This window comes from Somniosus microcephalus, chromosome 1 (assembly GCF_052327205.1).
Source record: "Somniosus microcephalus isolate GS21.2 chromosome 1, FLI_Smic_1.0, whole genome shotgun sequence".
NCBI lineage: Eukaryota > Metazoa > Chordata > Chondrichthyes > Squaliformes > Somniosidae > Somniosus > Somniosus microcephalus.
In genome coordinates this window covers 190176535-190197617 of record NC_140987.1, presented here as the reverse complement: position 1 = coordinate 190197617, position 21083 = coordinate 190176535, and the positions used below count along the sequence as shown (strand labels likewise).

The following is a 21083-nucleotide window of genomic DNA, read 5'->3' as shown; positions in this document are numbered from 1 at the left end:
TTGCACTTTTGCTCAGCTACACACCCTCTCCCTCCTGGAAGAAAACATGCTAGCCATCAAGGGCAGGGGTAGAGTTGAGGCCGATGACTGAATGCTGGAGGAGACATTGTGCAGGGTTTTTTCACACCTTATCCTCTTTGTCCCTTCTGACTTCAATCTCTCCCCACACATTCTGCATGACACAGAAACATAGAAGATAGGAGCAGGAGTAGGCCATTCAGCCCCTTGAGCCTGCTCCGCCATTCATTGAGATCATGGCTGATCATCCAATTTCAGTACCTTGTCCCTGCCTTCTCCCCATATCCCTTAATCCCTTTAGCCTTAAGAAATATATCCAACTCCTTCTTGAATATATTTAATGAATTGGCCTCCACTGCCTTCTGTGGTAGAGAATTCCACAGGTTCATCACTCTCTGGGTGAAGAAATTCCTCCTCATCTCTGTCCTAAATGGCTTTCTCCTTATCATTAGACTGTGGCCCCTGGTTCTGGACTCCCCGGCCATCGGGAACATCCTTCCTGCATCCAGTCTGTCCAGTCCCATTAGAATTTTATAAGTTTCAATGATATCCCCTCTCATTCTTCTAAATTCCAGCGAGTATAAGCCCAATTGACCCAATCTCTCCTCATACGTCATTCCTGCCATCCCAAGTATCAGTCTGGTGAATCTTCGCTGCACTCCCTCCATGGCAAGAACATCCTTCCTCAGATAAGGCGACCAAAACGGCACACAATACTCAAGGTGTGGTCTCGCCAAGGCCCAACTGCAGCAAGACATCCTTGTTCTTGTACTCGAACCCTCTCGCTATGAAGGCCAACATACCATTTGCCTTCTTAACCGCCTGCTGCACCTGCATGCTTACCTTCAGCGACTGGTGCACAAGGACACCCAGGTCTCGTTGCACTTCCCCCTCTCCCAATCTATCGTCATTCAGATAATAATCTGCCTGCCTGTTTTTGCCACCAAAGTGGATAACCTCACATTTATCCGCATTATACTGCATCTGCCATGCTTCTGCCCAATCACCCAACCTGTCCAAATCATACTGGAGTTTCTTGGCATCCACCTCACAGCACACACGCCCACCCAGCTTTTTGTCGTCTGCAAACTTGGAGATATTACATCTAGTTCCCTCGTCTAGATCATTTATATATATATATTGTGACTAGCTGGGGTCCTAGGACCGATCCCTGCGGTACCCCACTAGTCACTGCCTGCCACTCAGAAAAAGAGCCATTTATTCCAACTCTTTGCTTCCTGTCTGCCAACCAGTTCTTTATCCAAGTCAGTACCTTGCCCCCAATCCCATGTGCCTTAACTTTGCATGCTAATTTCTTATGCGGGACCTTATCGAAAACCTTCTGAAAGTCCAAATACACCACATCCACTGGTTCTCCCTTATCTATTCTACCAGTTACATCCTCAAAAAATTCCAGTAGAGTAGTCAAGCATGATTTACCTTTTGTAAATCCAGGTTGTCTTTGTCCAATCCTGTCACTGTTTTCCAAGTGCTCTGCTATTACATCTTTTATAATGGACTCTAGCATTTTCCCCACTACCGATGTCAGACTTACCGGTCTGTAATTCCCCGTTTTCTCTCTACCAATTTTTTTGAATAGTGGGGTAACATTAGCTACCCTCCAATCCATGGGAACTGTTCCAGAGTCTATCGAATTTTGGAAGATGACCAGCAATGCATCTACTATTTCTAGGGCCACTTCCTTAAGTACCCTAGGATGTAGACTATCAGGCCCTGGGGATTTATCGGCCTTCAATCCCTTCAATTTCCCCAACACCATTTCCCTACAAATACTGATTTCTTTCAATTCCTCCCTCTCATTAGACCCTATGTTCGCCGACATCTCTGGGAGGTTATTTGTGTCCTCCTTTTTGAAGACAGAACCAAAGTATGTATTTAATTGGTCTTCCATTTCTTTGTTCCCCGTTATAAATTCCCCTGATTCTGACTGCAAGGGCCCTACGCTTGACTTCACCAATCTTTTTCTCTTCACATATCTATAAAAGCTTTTACAGTCAGTTTTTATTTTCCCTGCAAGCTTACTCTCATACTCTATTTTCCCCTCTTAATTAATCCCTTTTTCCTCCTTTGCTGAATCCTAAACTGCTCCCAGTCCTCAGGTTTACTGCTTTTTCTGGCCAATTTATATGTCTTCTCCTTGGATCTTATGCTGTCCCTAATTTCCCTTGTTAGCCATGGTTGAGTCACCTTTTCTGTTTTATTTTTATGCCAAACAGGGATGAACAAATTCTGTAGTTCATCCATGTGATCTTTGAATGTTTGCCATTGCCTATCCACCGTCAACCCTTTGAGTAACATTCCCCAATCAATCCTTCCCAACTCGTGCCTCATACCATCGTAGTTTCCTTTATTTAAATTCATGACAAGCTACAGATGCTTTCACTCCCAACTTCTCTCATTGCTCTCCCTTCACACTGACTCTTGCTCAGATATTGGCACCATGCGTGCTTTAGAAGCTAGGTTAGAGGTGTTGACTCGTGCTGACTCACTGGGCACAAGTGCACAGGAGCTAGGGCAGAGGGATTACATAGAATTTACAGCACAGAAACAGGCCATTCGGCCCAATTGGTCTATGCTGGTGTTTAAGCTCCACACGAGCTTCTTCCCACTCTACTTCATCTATCCCTATCAGCATATCCTTCTATTTCTTTCTCCCTCATGTACTTATCTAACTTCCCCTTATATTCATCGATGCTATTTGCCTCAACTACACAATGGGGTGGCAAGTTCCAAATTCTAATCACTCTCTGGGGAAAGAAGTTTCTCATAATTTCCTTATCTGGTCATGATCTCATTGCTGTGGTGGGACCTTGCTGTGCACAAATTTACTGCTGTGTTTCCTACATAACAACAGTGACTACACTTCAAAATTACTTAATTGGCAGTAAAGTGCTTTGGGATGTCTTGTGGTCATGAAAGGCGCTATATAAAGTTCTTTCTTTTTTTATATATATATAGTCATAGTTCCTTTAATAACTTGCGCTGTAATTTTATCAACTTTCCTCATCAAATGCCATCTGAATGTTCATATACATGCCTCTGCAAATGTGCTTCAGGATGTTTTACTGTGTTAAAGGTGCCATCAAAGTGTACTCAGTTATTTAAGAGAAACCAGACCAGAACACAGTAGTGTATGTAAATATATTTGGCAGCTGAATATCTTTGACAGAAAAGATAAAATACAAATGTTTTATATTGCAAAACCATCATCATGCTTCTTTTGATGGCAGTCATGTAATACTAACATTATAGTGCTTAGCTCAACTTTGCTCGTCAACTTCAAACAAATTGACATAACCAAGTCAAAGGTTAGAAATAATGTTTGCACAACATTAAATATAGACCAAATGCATATTTTATTACATTTGCAGAAAATATTCGCAAACTGACCATGTGGACTTACATTTGCCTAATGTAAAAACTGCATTTCGAATTTAACAGGTTTGAACAATTACAGATTCAGTTGTCATACTGAATGGATACATTTCCAAGTGGCTGCTTACTTTTAACACTTGCATACATTGAATGTGTTCCCTGTTGCAGGTGCAATGGGAGTTTTTTTTATTGTGCATCTATAAAGTAAGATTACCTACCGTGAAGGATGGTCTTCATTCTTCAAATAATATGCATCTTCCATATACAGCTGGAGGTGAGCAGGTTAATCAATTTTTGTGGGGAAACTACATGGTGGGGAATGCCAGCTGGTGGCATTTTGATATTGTTATGTGCCAGTGTCATGCACAATGGCTGTATAGTGCCTACTTCTGTGTTCTGTTTCACAGTGGAGCAGAGGCCCATTCTTAGCATCGTCTAAACCAAACTGACCAACAATAGACAAAAAATTATGAAATCTGAGGGGATGGTGCTGGGGAAGCACTTTGTTTGGAAGATGTGTATTATTTGAAGATCCCACAAAGTTAGGTTTTCCTTCTCCCACATTTATCATTCACCACTCTACACTGGAGATCAGCCTAGTAGTACCTAGGATTAAGAGAATGGGATAAACCCCAGCTACCAAAGGCATTATCATTCCACAACTCCTAAGTCTAAGTAACTCCATATAAAGGAAATAAAGTGAACAGTGTGCCAAAGCAAGAGATATTAGGAGAAGTGATAAGATGGGCTTTAAAGGGAGCTTAAAGGAGGAGAGGGAGGTGGAGGGGTTTAGGGAGGAAATTCCAGCACTTAAGTGAGTGACGGCATGCCTACCAATGGTGGGATGAAATGAGGGAAAGATGCACAAAAGGCCTGAGTCAGTGTATTGGAGAGCTCGAGGTAGGGCTGGATGAGGTTACAGAGAAAAGAAGGTGCAAGGCCATGGAGGGATTTAAACAAAAGAATGGGGGTTTTAAATTTGAAATATTGGCCTGGAATTTGCGGTCAGCGGCGAAGCGACGGTGATCACCGCTGACCTCAAAGAAAGTTGCCCACAAACATCTAGGCCTAGAAATTCAGTGGCGCCCCGTTTGGGGCGACAGTCTCGCCAGGGCGCCGGAAGTACCGCCCTGGAAGGAGTCGCGAACGCCTGCCGGAAATTCAGTTTCGGCGCCCCAGACAGAAGCGCAGCGCTACTCGAGGCGCCCCGCATCCCTCTTGGGGCACTGCAACTGAAAATCGCAGTGCAACGTGCTGCAGCGGCACACGCTGCGGCATGGTGCGCTACAGTACTGCAGGCCATCCTCCCCTTCTTAAAGGGGAGGGGCCTGCTGAAGCGCGATCAGCGATCGCGAGTGCCGGCAAAAGAGCCCGGCACCGAGGAGAAGTGCCGGGCTCTTGGGACACAGCCGGCACAACGCGGCGGGGGGCTCAGGAGGCCGGGGATGGTGGCACGAAGAGGTGCTGGCAGGCAGCCAACAAAAAAAATGGCCGCCCCGCACCTCCGCGCCTCTACCGCCGCAGGTAGGCCCCCCTGAACCGGTCGCAAATTGCGACCGGCGTTAAAGCAGGGGGTGCTACCAAATTTCGCGATCGGGGCAGTAGCGGGGCGCTACGCACACCGATGACGTCATCGGTAGCAGCGCAGCGCTAATGGCTAGCGCCGCAATTAGCGTCCCGCTAAATTTAGCGGGAGGCATGGCCAGTGGCGTTAAACCCACTAAGTGCCCTCTCTGGGCGCTAACGGGTGGTGTAGCCCACTGAATTTCTAGGCCCTAGTGATTTCTGTGGCAAAAACTTGAGCTTTCTCAAACTTAATTTGATTGTAGCGTTGTCAAAAGGGGATCCCCAGCGTAAAAGAGCAGTGATGTCATCAAGCTGTCTAAGCAGCCAATCACTTTGAAGAATTCTCACAGACAGCAAACCAGGAAGTAAAATGCATATATTATAATTTACTGTTTATAAATTTTACAGAGAGCAAAATAAAGATTGGGCCATACACATAGGATTAAGTAGAAGCTGAAATATTATAAACAAACTTAAAAAAAATGTTTTATTACTTTAAAAATCTAGTCATTTTTATCATAATGGAGAAATTTGACATTTCACAAATAAAAATTAGTTTTTCAGGGCCAGGATGGTTGTTCAGCAGTCAATACAGTGTTAAAACCCCAGTTACACCTATTCCAACAAGGCTTAACATAAGAACATAACTTTGTGGGGCGTTTAACAGCGTTATTAGAGCGGCAGTTGATTTCTCTGACTGTCACAAAAGTGGCAGTCAGAGAAATCAACGGTTTAAATCAAACGTGGCCACAGTAAATAATAATTCTAATAGGTCTAAGAGCGTTAAAAAACAAGCCTGAAGGCTTTGTGTCTTAATGCGAGGAGCATTTGTAATAAGGTGGATGAATTGGCTGCGCAAATAGAGGTAAACGAATATGATTTGGTTGGGATTACAGAAACGTGGCTCAAGGATGGCCAAGACTGGGAACTCAACATCCAGGGGTATTCGATATTCAGGAAAGATAGGCAAAAAGGAAAGGGAGGTGGGGTAGCATTACTGGTTAAAGAAGGGATTAATACAATTGTAATGAAGGATATTAGCTCTGATGATGTGAAATCTGTATGGGTAGAATTGAGAAATACTAAGGGGAAAAAAACATTAGTGTGAGTGGTATATAGACCTCCAAACAGTAAGGTGGAGGTTGGGGATGGCATTAAAAGGGAAATTAAAGAAGCGTGCAATAAGGGCACAGCAGTCATCATGGGTGACTTTAATCTACATATAGATTGGGCCAACCAAATTAGTAACAATACTGTGGAGGAGGAATTCCTGGAGTGTTTACGGGATGGTTTCCTGGACCAATATGTCGAGGAACCAACCAGAGATCAGGCCATCTTAGACTGGGTATTATGTAACGAGAAAGGATTAATTAGCAATCTTGTTGTACGAGGCCCCTTGGGTCGGAGCGATCATAATATGATCGAATTCTTCATTAAGATGGAGAATGAAGTAGTTGACTCAGAGGCAAGGGTCCTCAATTTAAATAAAGGAAACTACGATGGTCTGAGGAGCGAGTTGGGTAGGATTGAGTGGGGAATGGTGCTCAAAGGGTTGACGGTGGATAGGCAATGGCAAACATTCAAAGACCGAATGGATGAGCTACAGAATTTGTTCATCCCAGTTTGGCATAAAAATAAAACAAAAAAGGCGACTCAACCGTGGCTAACAAGGGAAATTAGGGATAGCATAAGATCCAAGGAGAGGACATATAAATTGGCTAGAAAAAGCAATAATCCTGAGGATTGGGAGCAGTTTAGGAGTCAACAAAGGAGGGCAAAGGGATTAATTAAGAAAGGGAAAATAGAATATGAGAGTAAGCTTGCAGGGAACATAAAAACTGACTGTAAAAGCTTTTATAGATATGTGAAGAGAAAAAGATTAGTGAAGTCAAGCGCAGGTCCCTTACAGTCAGAATCAGGGGAATATATAATGGGAAACAAGGAAATGGCAGACCAACTAAATACATACTTTGGTTCTGTCTTCACAAAGGAGGACACAAATAACCTCCCAGAGATGCCGGGGAACATAGGGTCTGATGAAAGAGAGGAACTGAAAGAAATCAGTATTTGTAGGAAAATGGTGTTAGGAAAATTGATGGGACTGAAGGCCGATAAATCCCCAGGGCCTGATGGTCTACATCCCAGGGTACTTAAGGAAGTGGCCCTAGAGATAGTAGATGCATTACTGGTCATCTTCCAGAACTCGATAGACTCTGGAACGGTACCCATGGATTGGAGGGTAGCTAATGTTACCCCACTATTTAAAAAAGGTGGTAGAGAAAAAGCGGGGAATTATAGACCGGTAAGCCTGACATCGGTAGTGGAGAAAATGCTAGAGTCTATTATAAAAGATGTAATAGCAGAGCACTTGGAAAGCAGTGACAGGATCGGACAAAGTCAACATGGATTTACAAAAGGTAAATCATGCTTGACTAATCTACTGGAATTTTTTGAGGATGTAACTGGTAAAATAGATAAGGGAGAACCAGTGGATGTGGTGTATTTGGACTTTCAGAAGGCTTTCGATAAGGTCCCACACAAGAGATTAGCGTGCAAAATTAAGGCACATGGGATTGGGCGCAAGGTGTTGACTTGGATAGAGAACTGGTTGGCGGACAGAAAGCAAAGAGTTGGAATAAACGGGTCGTTTTCTGAGTGGCAGGCAGTGACTAGTGGGGTACCGCAAGGCTCGGTCCTAGGACCCCAGCTGTTCACAATATATATTAATGATCTGGACGAGGGAATTGGATGTAATATCTCCAAATTTGCAGACGACACAAAGCTGGGCGGGAGGGTAAGCTGCGAGGAGGATGTCGGGAAACTCCAGTACGATTTGGACAGGTTGGGTGATTGGGCAGAAACATGGCAAATGCACTATAATGTGGATAAATGTGAGGTTATCCACTTTGGTGGCAAAAACAGGAAGGCAGATTATTATTTGAATGGCAATAGATTGGGAGAAGGGGAAGTGCAAAGAGACCTGGGTGTCCTTGTGCACCAGTCGCTGAAGGTAAGCATGCAGGTGCAGCAGGCGGTTAAGAAGGCAAATGGTATGTTGGCCTTTGTAGCAAGAGGGTTCGAGTACAGGAACAAGGATGTCTTGCTACAGTTGTACAGGGCCTTGGTGAGACCGCACCTTGAGTATTGTGTGCAGTTTTGGTCACCTTACCTGAGGAAGGACGTTCTTGCCATGGAGGGAGTGCAGCGAAGATTCACCAGGCTGATACCTGGGATGGCAGGAATAACGTATGAGGAGAGATTGTGTTGTCTGGGCTTATACGCACTGGAGTTTAGAAGATTGAGAGGGGATCTCATCGAAACCTATAAAATTCTGTCAGGTCTGGACAGACTAGATGCAGGAAGGATGTTTCTGGTGGCCGGGGAGTCCAGAACCAGTGGTCATAGTCTAAGGATAAGGGGTAAGCCATTTAGGACTGAAATGAGGAGGAATTTCTTCCCCCAGAGAGTGGTGAACCTGTGGAATTCTCTGCCAGAGGGCGGTGGAGGCTAGTTCATTAAATATTCAAGAAAGAGTTGGATATATTTCTTGAGGCTAAAGGGATCAAGGGATATGGGGAAAAGCCAGGGACAGGGTACTGAATTTGGATGATCAGCCAAGATCACATTGAATGGCGGAGCAGGCTCGAAGGGCCGAATGGCCTACTCCTGCTCCTATCTTCTATGTTTCTATGGAAAAGCTTAAGTTTTCGTCAGTTCAATGATTTCACTGATTGCTGGCTCTGGGGAGTTCTACAGCGCAGCCTGTAGCGGAGCAGGGAATGACTGACTGCAACTTCAGGATTTCCGTGTTTAGCTGCACATGCGCTAAAACCTGAAGTTGCTGTCGGTTTCAGAGGGGTAATGACGGCGAACGCTAACAGTTCGCCGTCATTACCACTACAAAATCTGGGCCATTGGGTGATCGGGAGCAAATGTATGACAATGAGGCCAAGAGTGATCATGTTTAAAATGATAAAGGGATTTGATAGGGTAAATATAGAGAAACTATTTCCTCTGGTGGGGGAATCCATAATAAGTGAGCATAATCCTAAAATTAGAGCTAGGCCAGTTGGGAGTGAAATCAGGAAGCATTTTTTCACACAATGTGGAAAGCTGGAACGCTGTCCCTAAAAGGATATGGATGTTGAGTCAAGTGCAACTTTCAAGACTTCATTAGATTTTTGTTTGGTAAGGGTATCGAGAAAAGGCAAGAAATGGGTTGAGGTATACATCAGTCATGATTTAATAGAATGGTAGAACAGGCTTGAGCTTCTGAATGACTTCGAGTGGGACTTGGTGCAGGGTAAGGTATGGGCAACAGAGTTTCAGATGAGCTGAAGTTTATGGAGGGTGGTAGTTGGGAAACTGGCCAGGGGAATGTTAGAATCTCCTTCGCCCAGCACCTTCCCGTGCAAGCGCAGGAGATGCAACACCTGCCCTTATACCTCCACGCTTCCCACTGTCCAGGGCCCCAAACATCCCTTCCAGGTGAAACAGCGATTTCTTGTACTTCTTGCAATCTAGTATACTGTATTCGCTGCTCACGATGTGGTCTCCTCTACATTGGGGAGGCCAAACGCAGATTGCGTGACCGCTTTGCAGAACACCTCTGTTCAGTCCGTAAGGGTGACCCCGAGCTTTCGGTCGCCTGTCATTTTAATTCACCACCCCATCCCCACTCAGACCTCACTGTACTCGGGCTCTTGCATTGTTCCACGGAAGCTCAGTGTAAACTCGAGGAACAGCACCTCACCTTCCGATTATGCACTTTACAGCCTTCTGGACTCAATATCGAGTTCAACAATTTCAGCTCATAACCACGGCTCCCATTACATTTTTACTTATATTTTTTATCCACACCTTTGTTTTGGCCCTCCCCCACTTTTTTTTTCCTTCTCTCCCACATGGCAGCTGTCTCCCATTCTGCCAGCGCATTTCACACCTAATCTAGAGCCGTCTTTTGTCTCCACTAGTCCTATCACCATCTCGTCTCGTTTTGAATACCTCTTAATGTCTCGTCATTTCTCTTTTGTTCTCTCCCTGCCCTCAAACTGGCCTTTTAATCTGTTTCATTTCCTGTGCTTTTTCAGTCTTGACAAAGGGTTTCAACCTGAAACGTTGACTCTATTTCTCTCTCCACGGATGTTGCCTGGTCTGCTGAGTTTTTCCAGCATTTTCTGCTGTTATTTAGAATTATCAAGTCTGGAAGTGACAAAGGTATAGATGAGCATTTCAGTGGCAGATAAGCAATATTACAGAGGTGGAAGTAGAAAATCTTTGGGCCAAAATTTGTGGTTGGGGGCATACTTCCGGAGTGTGCCTCTAACCCCCAAAAAATACAATAGTATCTGGTGGCTCCCGAGCTTCGGAGTCTTTGGCTCCTGGGCCTCCAGGCGTATGTCTGCGTAAAGGCCCACAGATCCCAGGGACGCAGGCGGTTCGGAAGCATCCTTCGGATCACGTGGGCCAGGGCCAACCAATTAGGAAGGGGGATTCCCCATTTACAAACAGAATCCTCATAAGCTTATGAGAAATCCCCAAATAAATAAATAATTAACACAATTCTAATAATAAATATTCCCATGTGCAAAATTAATTAAATGTCTCTTTGATTAATCACTTAAAATAAAAATAAATTTTTTTGAAAAATAATAAAAACATTTTAATCCGGCCCAAAATTTACATGAACTAATTTTAATTGTTTTGTATGGTTTAATCATTTAAAAAAATTTAATTGAACATTTATTTTAACCCTGGGCATAAGTGTTTCGTAGGCATTCGCTGGGCAGTAGTTGGGCAAATAGCCCAACTCTGCACCAGCGAAAGTGTTTTCGGGGTGCATGCGGATGTTCTGTCAAGGAGAAATTTGACAGATCGCAAGTTCTGGGTTTTCGTGCATGCGGAAACCCGGAACTTGCGGGGCCATTCTGAGGGCTTAAAATGGTGTCGCAGTGCATACGCCGTCATCGGCCCTGCAAAATTTGGGCCTTTGTGATGATAAGACTATAAGGTTGGAAGCTCAGCTCAGGGTTGTATAGGATGCTGAAGTTGGCGAACAGTCTGGTTCAACTCAAGACATTGGCCAGGAGGGGGATGGAGTCAGCAGCATGAGTATGGGCTTCGTCATGGGGAGCCGAAGATGGCTTTGGTCTTCCCAATGTTTAGCTGCAGGAAATGATGGCTCATTCATGACTGGATGTCGGACAAGTGCTCTGACAGTCCAGAGGCACTGGAGTTGTCGAGAGAGATGGTGGAGCGGTAGACTTTGGTGTCATCAGTGTACCTCTGGAAGCATACCCCATGTCTATGGATGATTCCTTCTATTTAGTATTATACGCACAATACTAAGAAGGAATTATCTGCAACATGGTTTGTGTGAAGTAAGAGGGGTGCTTAGTACTGACTACAGCAGTTTTTGGTCTAGGAATTAACCCCTCTCAACAGTAAGACCACCAACTGAATCAGAGTGTACGATCTGGTCTGACAATTGAGAGAAGATTATACTTCCGTGGAATAATGAGATTAGGCAAGCACTACTTAGTGCTAGGATATCTGAAATTCACTGTTTGAAAGTTCACTGATGGGGTTACCAGAGTTGCCTATGCTCCTTCTGCTCTGAATTTTCCGCAGCACCCTTGTGAGCAGAAAGATCCTCCAACCAACAAACTGACACGTCTGTGATGGTTGTTCAGAAGAGCTTGATTCATCAGGTCACCCTAGGTCCAGAAAATCTCATGCACCAGCAACAACCTACATTTATATAGTACCTTTAATGCAACAACATGTCCTAAGGCACTTCACAACTATGGGAGGTGGGAGGGATGGATATTCAGGGAGCATTGGTAAAAATATTAACTTTGCAAGAGACAAATAAGTTTCTAATCTAGCATTTTGTTGAGCAAAGACGAATAGGAGAAAATATGTACATTGCTAATATTACATTATTTTATTGTAGGTGATTATCATTAGAATAGGAATTGTAGTGATTGTTTCTAACGTATTTTTTTCTTGTAAACAATCAAAATTTGTAATGCTGCAATATCTTTTTAAATGACTGGACAATTGACACTGGGCAGTTTGTAAATATTTACCACCTCTGTTTTATACTGTTTATAAAGATCCAGGCATTAGGCACGTTCTGCAAAGCTTTAATATAATAACATAATTTTAAAAGTTTTAACATAAGTGCTTTATACAATAATAAGCAATGTGCATTTTCAAATACAGAGTTCAATATTGTACAACATTTACAGATGCTATATTTCAATATAAAAATCAAAATAAATGAGTGAAGAAAAGGAAATGGTGCCCCTGCAGCTGATCCACTTCTAATCTTCAGAAAGCAGATGTGTAACTCTGTGGTTGAAGGGGTTGGCTAGCCCGAGTTGTTTTTCTTCTTAAAAATCATCAGGCCCTGACTAGATTCTTGATTCAACTCATGGAACTGCACCTGTTTAAACAAAAGTTTTGAGAAACCAAGTAATGAGGTGATTCTTTGCTGGCAATGGGAAAAGCGTAGGAAAGGGCTGGGATGATATATGGGAAAAATCAGCGGTCTCTTGAAAGCTGCTTCAGTAGCCCAGCTGGGATTGAAGACAATAGGGTAAAAGAAATGGTGTAAAGGAACAAAACAGCACAGGGGAAACTTCTGCCAGGAAACAGTGCTGTGTGCGTACAACATTGAGTCTGTGTGTGTTCTTGAGAATTCAGAATAGAGAAAATAAACAGAATCTGCTCAAAAGCCTGTTGCTATACTATAAGGATGTTATGACCATCTAATGACTATTTCCATCCTTGCTGTGCTGGGGATTTCTATAGGATTCAAGATCACAGAACTGGGCTGTCCTCAGTGATATCATCTTTAAGCACATTCTGTAATTAACCATTAGTTCATCCCAGCCCAATTTTCAATATGTGCATATGTACCTTGCAGATAACTTGCAGTTACATAACCAAACTTTATTGAAATGGCATGTATAGAGATGAACTTAGGGATCAAAGCTAAGTGGTAATTTTCCTCCTCGTTTGCGCCTGGGAACCCACGTTCCCAGGCGCAGTGCAGAGAAAATGGAGTAGAGACCCATAGCGGGTAAATGTCGGCAGCGGTTCTCCCACTCGCCCATCGTAACTTTGGTGGAATTGCTGCAGAAATCCTGGGAAAACGGCATAAACAGTGTTTAAAGTTACAGCCGATAAATGGGAGAACCCCTGTGGAAATTTATCCCCATGGTCTCAGGTCTCCACAGCCACAACACTACCCCGGGATTTCCAGGCCTTTACAAAATCATGTAACTGAGCCTAAACAGAGATGCGCCCCCAGAAACCTGGCAGTGGGGCTTGCGTCAGGACTCCCCGCACACCTAGGACAGTCAGAATATTTCCCCCCAACCCAGGACAAACGTCAGGCCACTGGGCCTTGACTGCTGCTCTCCTGGAGCAATTAGCCAATAGACTGCAATGCTGGCCTCTAATTTCAGCGCAAGGACACAGGCGTGCGCTGGGAGTGAATCTGGGCCATGCCTGCTGGCTGTCCAGTAGGAGATCTGAGAGGAAGGTCAGCTCTTAGACCACTTTCTCTTTCATTCTCCTTGCTTATAATTTAGCTTTTTTTATTGGTGTCTAGGAAAAATGTACATGTACTACTAATCTGAGGTGGTTGTATGAGGAAAATGAGTTTTATTTCTTTAACACTTTTTTCCTATTTTGTCATCAACAAATTTTATATACTTAATTCACTACTAAAAAATACTGAATATAAATGGAATTATGCAGTCCATGACAACTGAAATTTCATATAATTCTGTTGCCTTAAAGTGTCGCCAAAATTCTGAACGTTTGACAAAAAATGTCTTTCATGAGAAATGTAATCAACAGAAACAAATGTTTAGGAACAGCTTGGTAGTTTACATCATGGGGCACTTGACTTCCACCCTAAAGAGTGCAAGTGTGAATGCCAGGGCTGCCCATCACTCAGGTTAAGTACCTTGGCTTTGCCAGTTCCTAACTGGCCCACACGGAAAAGGTATGCACTGTCAGGGTGTGAGGAAGAAGCTAGAAGGAGCAGACCTGTAGTAGTCACAATTTGAAAAGAGCAAATTGTGACATGCCTTTGACATTAATCATGGAAGAATCTGTGGTTTATGTAATACTAAATAGCAAGAAGCAAAAATGCAAATAAAACTCTTATGGAAGCTCAATTGGTAAGCCCAATTTAAAACTGAACTACACAGACCTAAAAAGATTTGATCCTTACTTGGGGCTGATTTTAGTTGATTTCACCTGGGAGAGAGCTGGGGCATTACAATTGACCTTAGTACTTTTGTGAGGAGGTTGGGTGACAACAGTATCAGGCTTGACTGTGATAACCCACATATGATCGATTAGCTGCCTCCCACTCACTGTTTAGGCTCAACATGTAGAATACCCACTGAGGCAAAGTACCAGAGGGGTGCAGGTACCCCTGCACACACACCCTAGTATGAGTTGCCACCTTTAGCAGAGGAGGGATGAAAAGCTTTTATTTTAAAATGTGATTAAGACAATGTTATTTACATGAAACTGGGAATCCCACTGCATGTTTAATCGATTTACTCTTTCTTAATTAGTCATCTGGTTCATAGTGACACTTTTAAAAACATTACAAAGAAAGCACGAGTGGTGATGTAATCAATAATACATATGCATTTTGCATGCATTAATGTTTGCATGTTTCAATATAAGATTACACGTGTCCCATCCAGAAACTTTAAAAAGGCAAATATTTAATTCTGTGACAGCTCGTTCTAATGTTATAATCCATGTACTGAGTTAACAAGGAAAGTACATTTTATATAGTAATGTTAAACTTGAAAATGTAGCCTTCTCTTTTGCAAGCACAGCACATTGCTTAAAAATAACACAAAAGTGTGCAATTTCATGAACACTTCAAAAGGAATATTTTAATTGCGCTGTCCCTAAGCATGATAGAAAAATGTATGCCAACAAAATCTCTTAAAAATGGTTATTTCTGTTCATTTAACTTCAAACTACTTTTATTATTCACAATTCCTATGAGTGTACATGATGTGTCATTAATGTCTTTTCAAAGCTTTTAAAATGAGCTAGGCTGTTATTGCTGAATATTCCTTTTTTGTGTTAGACGTTTTTATTCTGGTCCTTATGAAGTAAATATTATGAATATAAAAGTAAAGTGCAGTTACATTCATCACCCATGTTGTGTGTCATGTATACTACATTTTGGGACTTGAGTCGAGTCAGAATTAAAATGTTAATCTGTAGGAGGCTCTGCCTATAACATTCCACGTTTTATGATGAGCAGTACAAGATGCCCACAAAATACTGCCCTTAATGGCAACAGAGGTGCATATAGTGTGAGAATAAATGTGAAACAGATCATATTGAATGATTTTGAATTTTATCACTGTTATCAAGAATCGTAACATATCCAGGTTTGTTGGAATTCTTCTGATTTTCCTCATGTTTTCTCAAAGTATTTTTGTGGTTTGATGCAGCAATCTGAACAGCTACTTCTAACCTGACTCTGTTTGGCATATAAGGCAGATATAGACCCAGTCAGCTTAAATCAGGGTAACGTGCTCACTCAGAACCACGCACCTGCTAAAAGTGTGAGATCATAGAGTGAATGAAAGATTGTAGACAATCACAAGAACTCAGATTGAAATGTTATCACTTTGGAACAAATCTGTAATATGACTCGAAGGAGCTTAATTTGGTGCCGTATCTCTGGGACAGTGCATCAAATGTTATTGGTATATATCCACAACTGTTAAAAATTGGTTTACAACGGTTACAAGGTGCAAAACGTTGCTTCAAGGGAGCACTGGCTGGGAAATCATTCAGTCCACATAAATTAATGGAAGAAAAGTCACAATTTTCCAGACAGTGCTTCCTGTGAGTAATACTCCACACTGGAAGAGCTTAACCCCAGAATCAGCTCTATTAATTTATGCTGACTCACTTCTACCCTGGAATTAGGGTTTGGCAAGTTTACACCTTGGCAAACTATTACCCAACTGCTAAAAGCTGTACCAATCTTTAGGAGTATATAACTGAAAATTAAAACTCCATTTTAGTACAGTAAGTACAGCTAATCACAGTAAAGGCATAACTGATGAGATTTCCAAACCAAATTTGCAGTAATAGTGTGGCGATCAGTATGTTGAGGAACCAACAAGGGAAGAGGCTATTTTAGATCTAGTATTGTGCAATGAGAAAGGGTTAATTAATAACCTTGTAGTAAAGGGGCCTTTAGGGAAGAGTGACCATAATATGATAGAATTTTATATTGAGTTTGAAAGTGATTTAGTTAAATCCGAAACTAGAATTTTAAACCTGAACAAAGCAAACTACGCAGGTATGAGTGGTAAGTTGGCTAAGGTAGATTGGGAAACTACATTAAAAGGTATGACGGTAGAGAAGCAATGGCTAGAATTTAAGGAATGAATACATAATTTACAACAAATAAACATTCCTTTAAGGCACAAAAACCCCACAGGAAAAGTGTTCCATAAGAGAAGTTAAAGATAGTATTATATCAAAGGAAAAGGCTTATAATGTTGCCAAAAGAGTAGTAAGCCTAAGGATTGGGAGGATTTTAGAATTCAGCAAAGGAGAACCAAAAAATTGATAAAGAAAGGGAAAATAGAATATGAGAGTAAACTATCGAGAGACATAAAAACAGATTGTAAAAGCTTCTATCGGTATGTAAAAAGAAAAAGGTTAGTGAAATTAAATGAGGGTCCCTTACAGGCTGAGACAGGAGAAATTATAATGGGGAATAAGGAAATGGCAGTGAAATTAAACAAATACGTTGTGCCTGTCTTCACGGAAGAAGACGCAAAAAACTTCCCGGAAATAGTGGAGAACCAAGGCTCTAGCGAGAATGAAGAACTGAAAGAAATTTAGTATTAGTAAAAAAATATTACTGGAGAAATTAATGGGACTGAAAGCCAATAAATCCCCATGACCTGATGGCCTACATCCTAGGGTTTTGAATGAGTTGGCTATACAGATAGTGGATGCATTGGTTGTCATTTTCCAAAATTCCATAGATTTTAAAACGGTTCCCGCGGATTGGAAGGTAGCAGATGTAACCCCACTATTTAAGAAATGAGGGAGAGAGAAAACGGGGAACTACAGACCAGTTAGCATGACATCAGTAGTAGGGAAAACTCTAGAATCTATTAATAAGGACTTGGTAACAGGGCACTTAGAAATTAATAATGGGATTGGGCAAAGTCAACATGGATTTATGAAAGGGAAATCATGTTTGACAAACCTGTTAGAGTGTTTTGAGGTTGTAACCAGCAGAATAGATAAAGGGGAACCAGTAGGTGTGGTGTATTTGGATTTTCAGAAGGCATTCAATAAGGTACCACACAAGAGGTTATTAAACAAAATTGGGGCTCATGGGATTGGGGGTAATATACTAGCATGGATTGAGGATTGGTTAAGGGACAGAAAACAGAGAGTACAAATAAACGGGTCATTTTCGGGTTGGCAGGCTGTAACTAGTGGGGTACCACAAGGATCAGTGCTTGGGCTTCAGCTATTCACAATCTACATGAATGATTTTGATGAGGGGACCAAATGTAATATATCTAAGTTTGCTGATGATACAAAGCTAGGTGGGAATGTAAGTTGTGAGGAGGATGCAAGGAGGCTTCAAGAGGATATAGATAAGCTAAGTGAGTGGGCAAGAACATGGAAATGGAATATAATGTGGAGAAATGTGAAGTTATCCACTTTAGTAGGAAAAATAGAAAAGCAGAGTTTTTTTTAAATGGTGAGAGATTGGGAAATGTTGGTGTTCAGAGGGACCTGGGTGTCCTTGTACACAAATCACTGAAAGTTAACATGCAGGTACAGCAAGCAATTAGGAAAGCAAATAGTATGTTGGCCTTTATTACAAGAGGATTTGAGTATTAGAGTAAAGATGTCTTACTGCAATTAAATAGGGCCGTGGTGAGACCACACCTGGAATATTGTGTACAGTTTTGGTCTCCTTACCTAAGGAAGGAGATACTTGCCATAGAGGGAGTGCAACAAAGGTTCACCAGACTGGGTCCTGGGATGGGGGATTGTCCTATGAGGAGAGATTGAGGAGACTAGGCCTATATTCTCTAGAGTTTAGAAGAATGAGAGGTGATCTCACTGAAACATACACAATTCTTACAGGGGCTTGGCAGGGTAGAAGTTTCCCCTGGCTGGGGAGTCTAGAACCGGGGGTCACAGTCTCAGAGCAAGGGGTTGGCCATTTCGGACTGAGACAAGGAGAAATTTCTTCACTCAGAGGGTGGTGAATCTTTGGAATTCTCTACCCCAGAGGACTGTGGAGGCTCAGTCATTGAGTATATTCAACACAGAGATTGACAGATTTTTGAATATTAAGGGAATCAAGGGATATGGAGATGAGGTAGAAGATCAACCATGATCTTATTGAATGGCAGAGCAGGCTCGAAGGGCCAAATGGCCTACTCCTGCTCCTATTTCTTATGTTATGTTCACCAGTCCCGCTTCTTTTGGTTATGTCATGATGGAAGGCAGTACAGGCTAGAAGTGGTTGCCTCCCCATTTGGAAATTAATGAGAAAGAGAGGTTCGACCCGCTACCCCGCCCCTTCTCCCCCCCGCTTGTCTTACATCCTCATTCTGCCCTCTGAGGCCCAAGAATTTCCTATGACTTCACCAAATTACAGTTTAGCTGCTACTTGAGACAGATACAAAGGCACTTACCGCTTGTACATCAGAGTGAACTCTGGAGAGAAAGTCTAGCAGTTCATTATTATCAATGAGTAGCGGATTGCGAAGTTTCTTTGTGAATTTGTGGACACCTGTGAAAATTGTTAATGAAAGAATCTGAGACATTTTGTTTTTCTCATCTGCTACAGTTCAAATGACTGCTAATGTGATGAATTTTAAACAGTAGACAGGGAGCAGTCACTCTTCACACCTGTGAAAATGAGCAAGGACATCTACACAACATCACCTTACATGGTTTCCTATTGCAAATTGGCATTATTGAATTGTGTCACAATCTTCCCATATTAAGGCACCATAAGATATAATTTGCACTTAAAACTTTTTTTAATTGAAGCAGTGGCGCCTGACAACAATATGCTGTGCTGACTGATCCTGTATTTTATTCCTCTTGCAGCTTAAAACCTACCAACACTGGGAAAACAGTGACAGACCTGACATACCACCTTACTCCTGTAATCAAGATCTAAGGCAATCAACAAAATATAATTTGTATGAATATCAGATATTAGCTTCTTTTTCTGAAAGAACATTACAATATGAAAATAGAATGGTTTGTATTTTTGGTTAACATAAATGTTTTAAATAGTAGTTATCAGTATATCCTGTCTTCCCCTTTTCCAAGTACCTTTGTGTCACATGTCAGGGCAGATAATGTGATGAGAAGCACCTAATCCCTAGATAACTGGCGCGGGGGGTCGGAGGGCTGCAATGTCCCTGGGGCGTTCAATATGTCCCAATGCAGGCAGCCAGCACAGGGGCACTGGGAGCTTGCACACAAGCTGGGAGCAAGGTTCATTTGAATTAGGGGGGGGCCTCCCCATCAAGTCACCTGAGTTGCACTCCAGTCACCCACTGCCTATTTAGAATGGGAGCTGAGTGGAAGGCTCGAATAAGAAAAGGCCCCTTGCTGGTCTTCCTCTTTCTTCCATGCTGCGCCTCAACTTCCCTCCACTTCCCCCACCAAAACTGTTGGTGCTCCATTGGCAGCCAGTAGCCTTTCACTAGCTACAAATTTTGGGCCGCCTCCCCTCCCCCCCCCACCCCGTGCTCCCAGAACATGGTGGATGATGTGTGCAGAGTGCCAGAAAACTATGTAGTTGAGTTGAACTCGTTATCAGACAAGGTCAGCTCATTCCTACACAGCAGGCACTGCGTGGGATAATATTATTAGCCTCACCGTCCCCTAGTTGCGAGGATGGGCAGGCAAGTTGCTGCAGGCACTGATCAATACTGTAGGCCAATTATACCACACAATTTGCACTGATGCTGGTCCAGTTCTACTTGACAATGACACAAGAGTTGAAATTTGACTTGTGCCCAAAACGGGCACAAATTCAGTAGACACTCAATGGTATGAGCCAGTTGAGCTTGAGGCAAATTCAGCTTCAGGCCTCATTTAAATGTTGCCGGCGAGCTGCAGAAAACGGCCAATCTGCTGTAGTTCACTGGTCAGGAATGGCAGAAAATCAACCAGCTCTCACATGGAGCTGGATGGTAGGTTGGGTGGGAGGGGGGCTCAAACAGGCTGGTAGTGGGCCGGAGTTTTTTTTTGTGGGCCTACAAATTAAAACTGAAAATTTTGAGTGGCCACCAGGTGATAATGCAGCTCAAGACCTGGTACAACTAGGCAGAGCAAGCAAGCTCATTTGTACCTGAAGTTCACACTCGTGTTCCTACAGCTGCCGTAGATTCCTGATTTACATATTTTAAAATTGGAGGTGTTAGCATAACCATTAAGGCCTGTTTTGGTAAAAAAAAGGCGGCTGCTTCACTTCTGCCAGCTTCCGACGAGTCACACGGAGGCCATCATTTTCGTCAGGTCGGCAGTGCCACCATTGCCTGCGTTTGCTGCAAGTATTTTAATTACCAGCAGCGTGACGTCAATCGGCATGCAATGGCGAATTGATGCGCATTCACCCATTATGGAGCTCGCCACTCCTTTTACTGCCCTCTCCAAAGCACGCCTATGCATGCAGTCGTTGACAGCGCAGAGAGGCGGGAGAAAGCGGCGGTGAGCTAGAACCCATACAATAAAGAGCTGCTGGGATAACTTAACTATGGAAAGCTATTGGGAGTGAAAACTGCTTCCAATGAGATGCATCAAATCTCCCCCCTGGTCAGTCAAGCAGTATAGGAGGTAAACTGTACTGTACTACAGTTGTAATAATCTCAGGAAAAATCAAATCTGCATTTCCTTACATTTTATACATTGGGTTTTTCTAGTTTAGGAACTGATAAAATGATATGCAAAGTTTGGAAGTCTGCTTTGAAAAGGCTTGATATCTCCCCCTCCAGCACCATGGTGGACCACAAACTGTGGAG

At 42.7% G+C, this 21083-nt stretch overlaps 1 protein-coding gene across 3 annotated transcripts in view; it reads right to left on the bottom strand.

The window, feature by feature from the left end:
• Nucleotides 1-12112: 12112 nt before the first annotated feature.
• Nucleotides 12113-21083, bottom strand: part of mctp1a (multiple C2 domains, transmembrane 1a) — a 960306-nt gene continuing 951335 nt past the window's right edge. For all 3 annotated transcript variants that reach the window (XM_085988632.1, XM_085988638.1, XM_085988659.1), the window contains 2 exons: nucleotides 18735-18832; nucleotides 12113-12430 (listed from right to left, as the gene is read on the bottom strand). In XM_085988632.1, coding sequence (XP_085844758.1) covers nucleotides 12356-12430; nucleotides 18735-18832 — 173 coding nt within the window. In that variant the 3' untranslated portion in view covers nucleotides 12113-12355. The remainder of the gene's footprint in view (nucleotides 12431-18734; nucleotides 18833-21083) is intronic.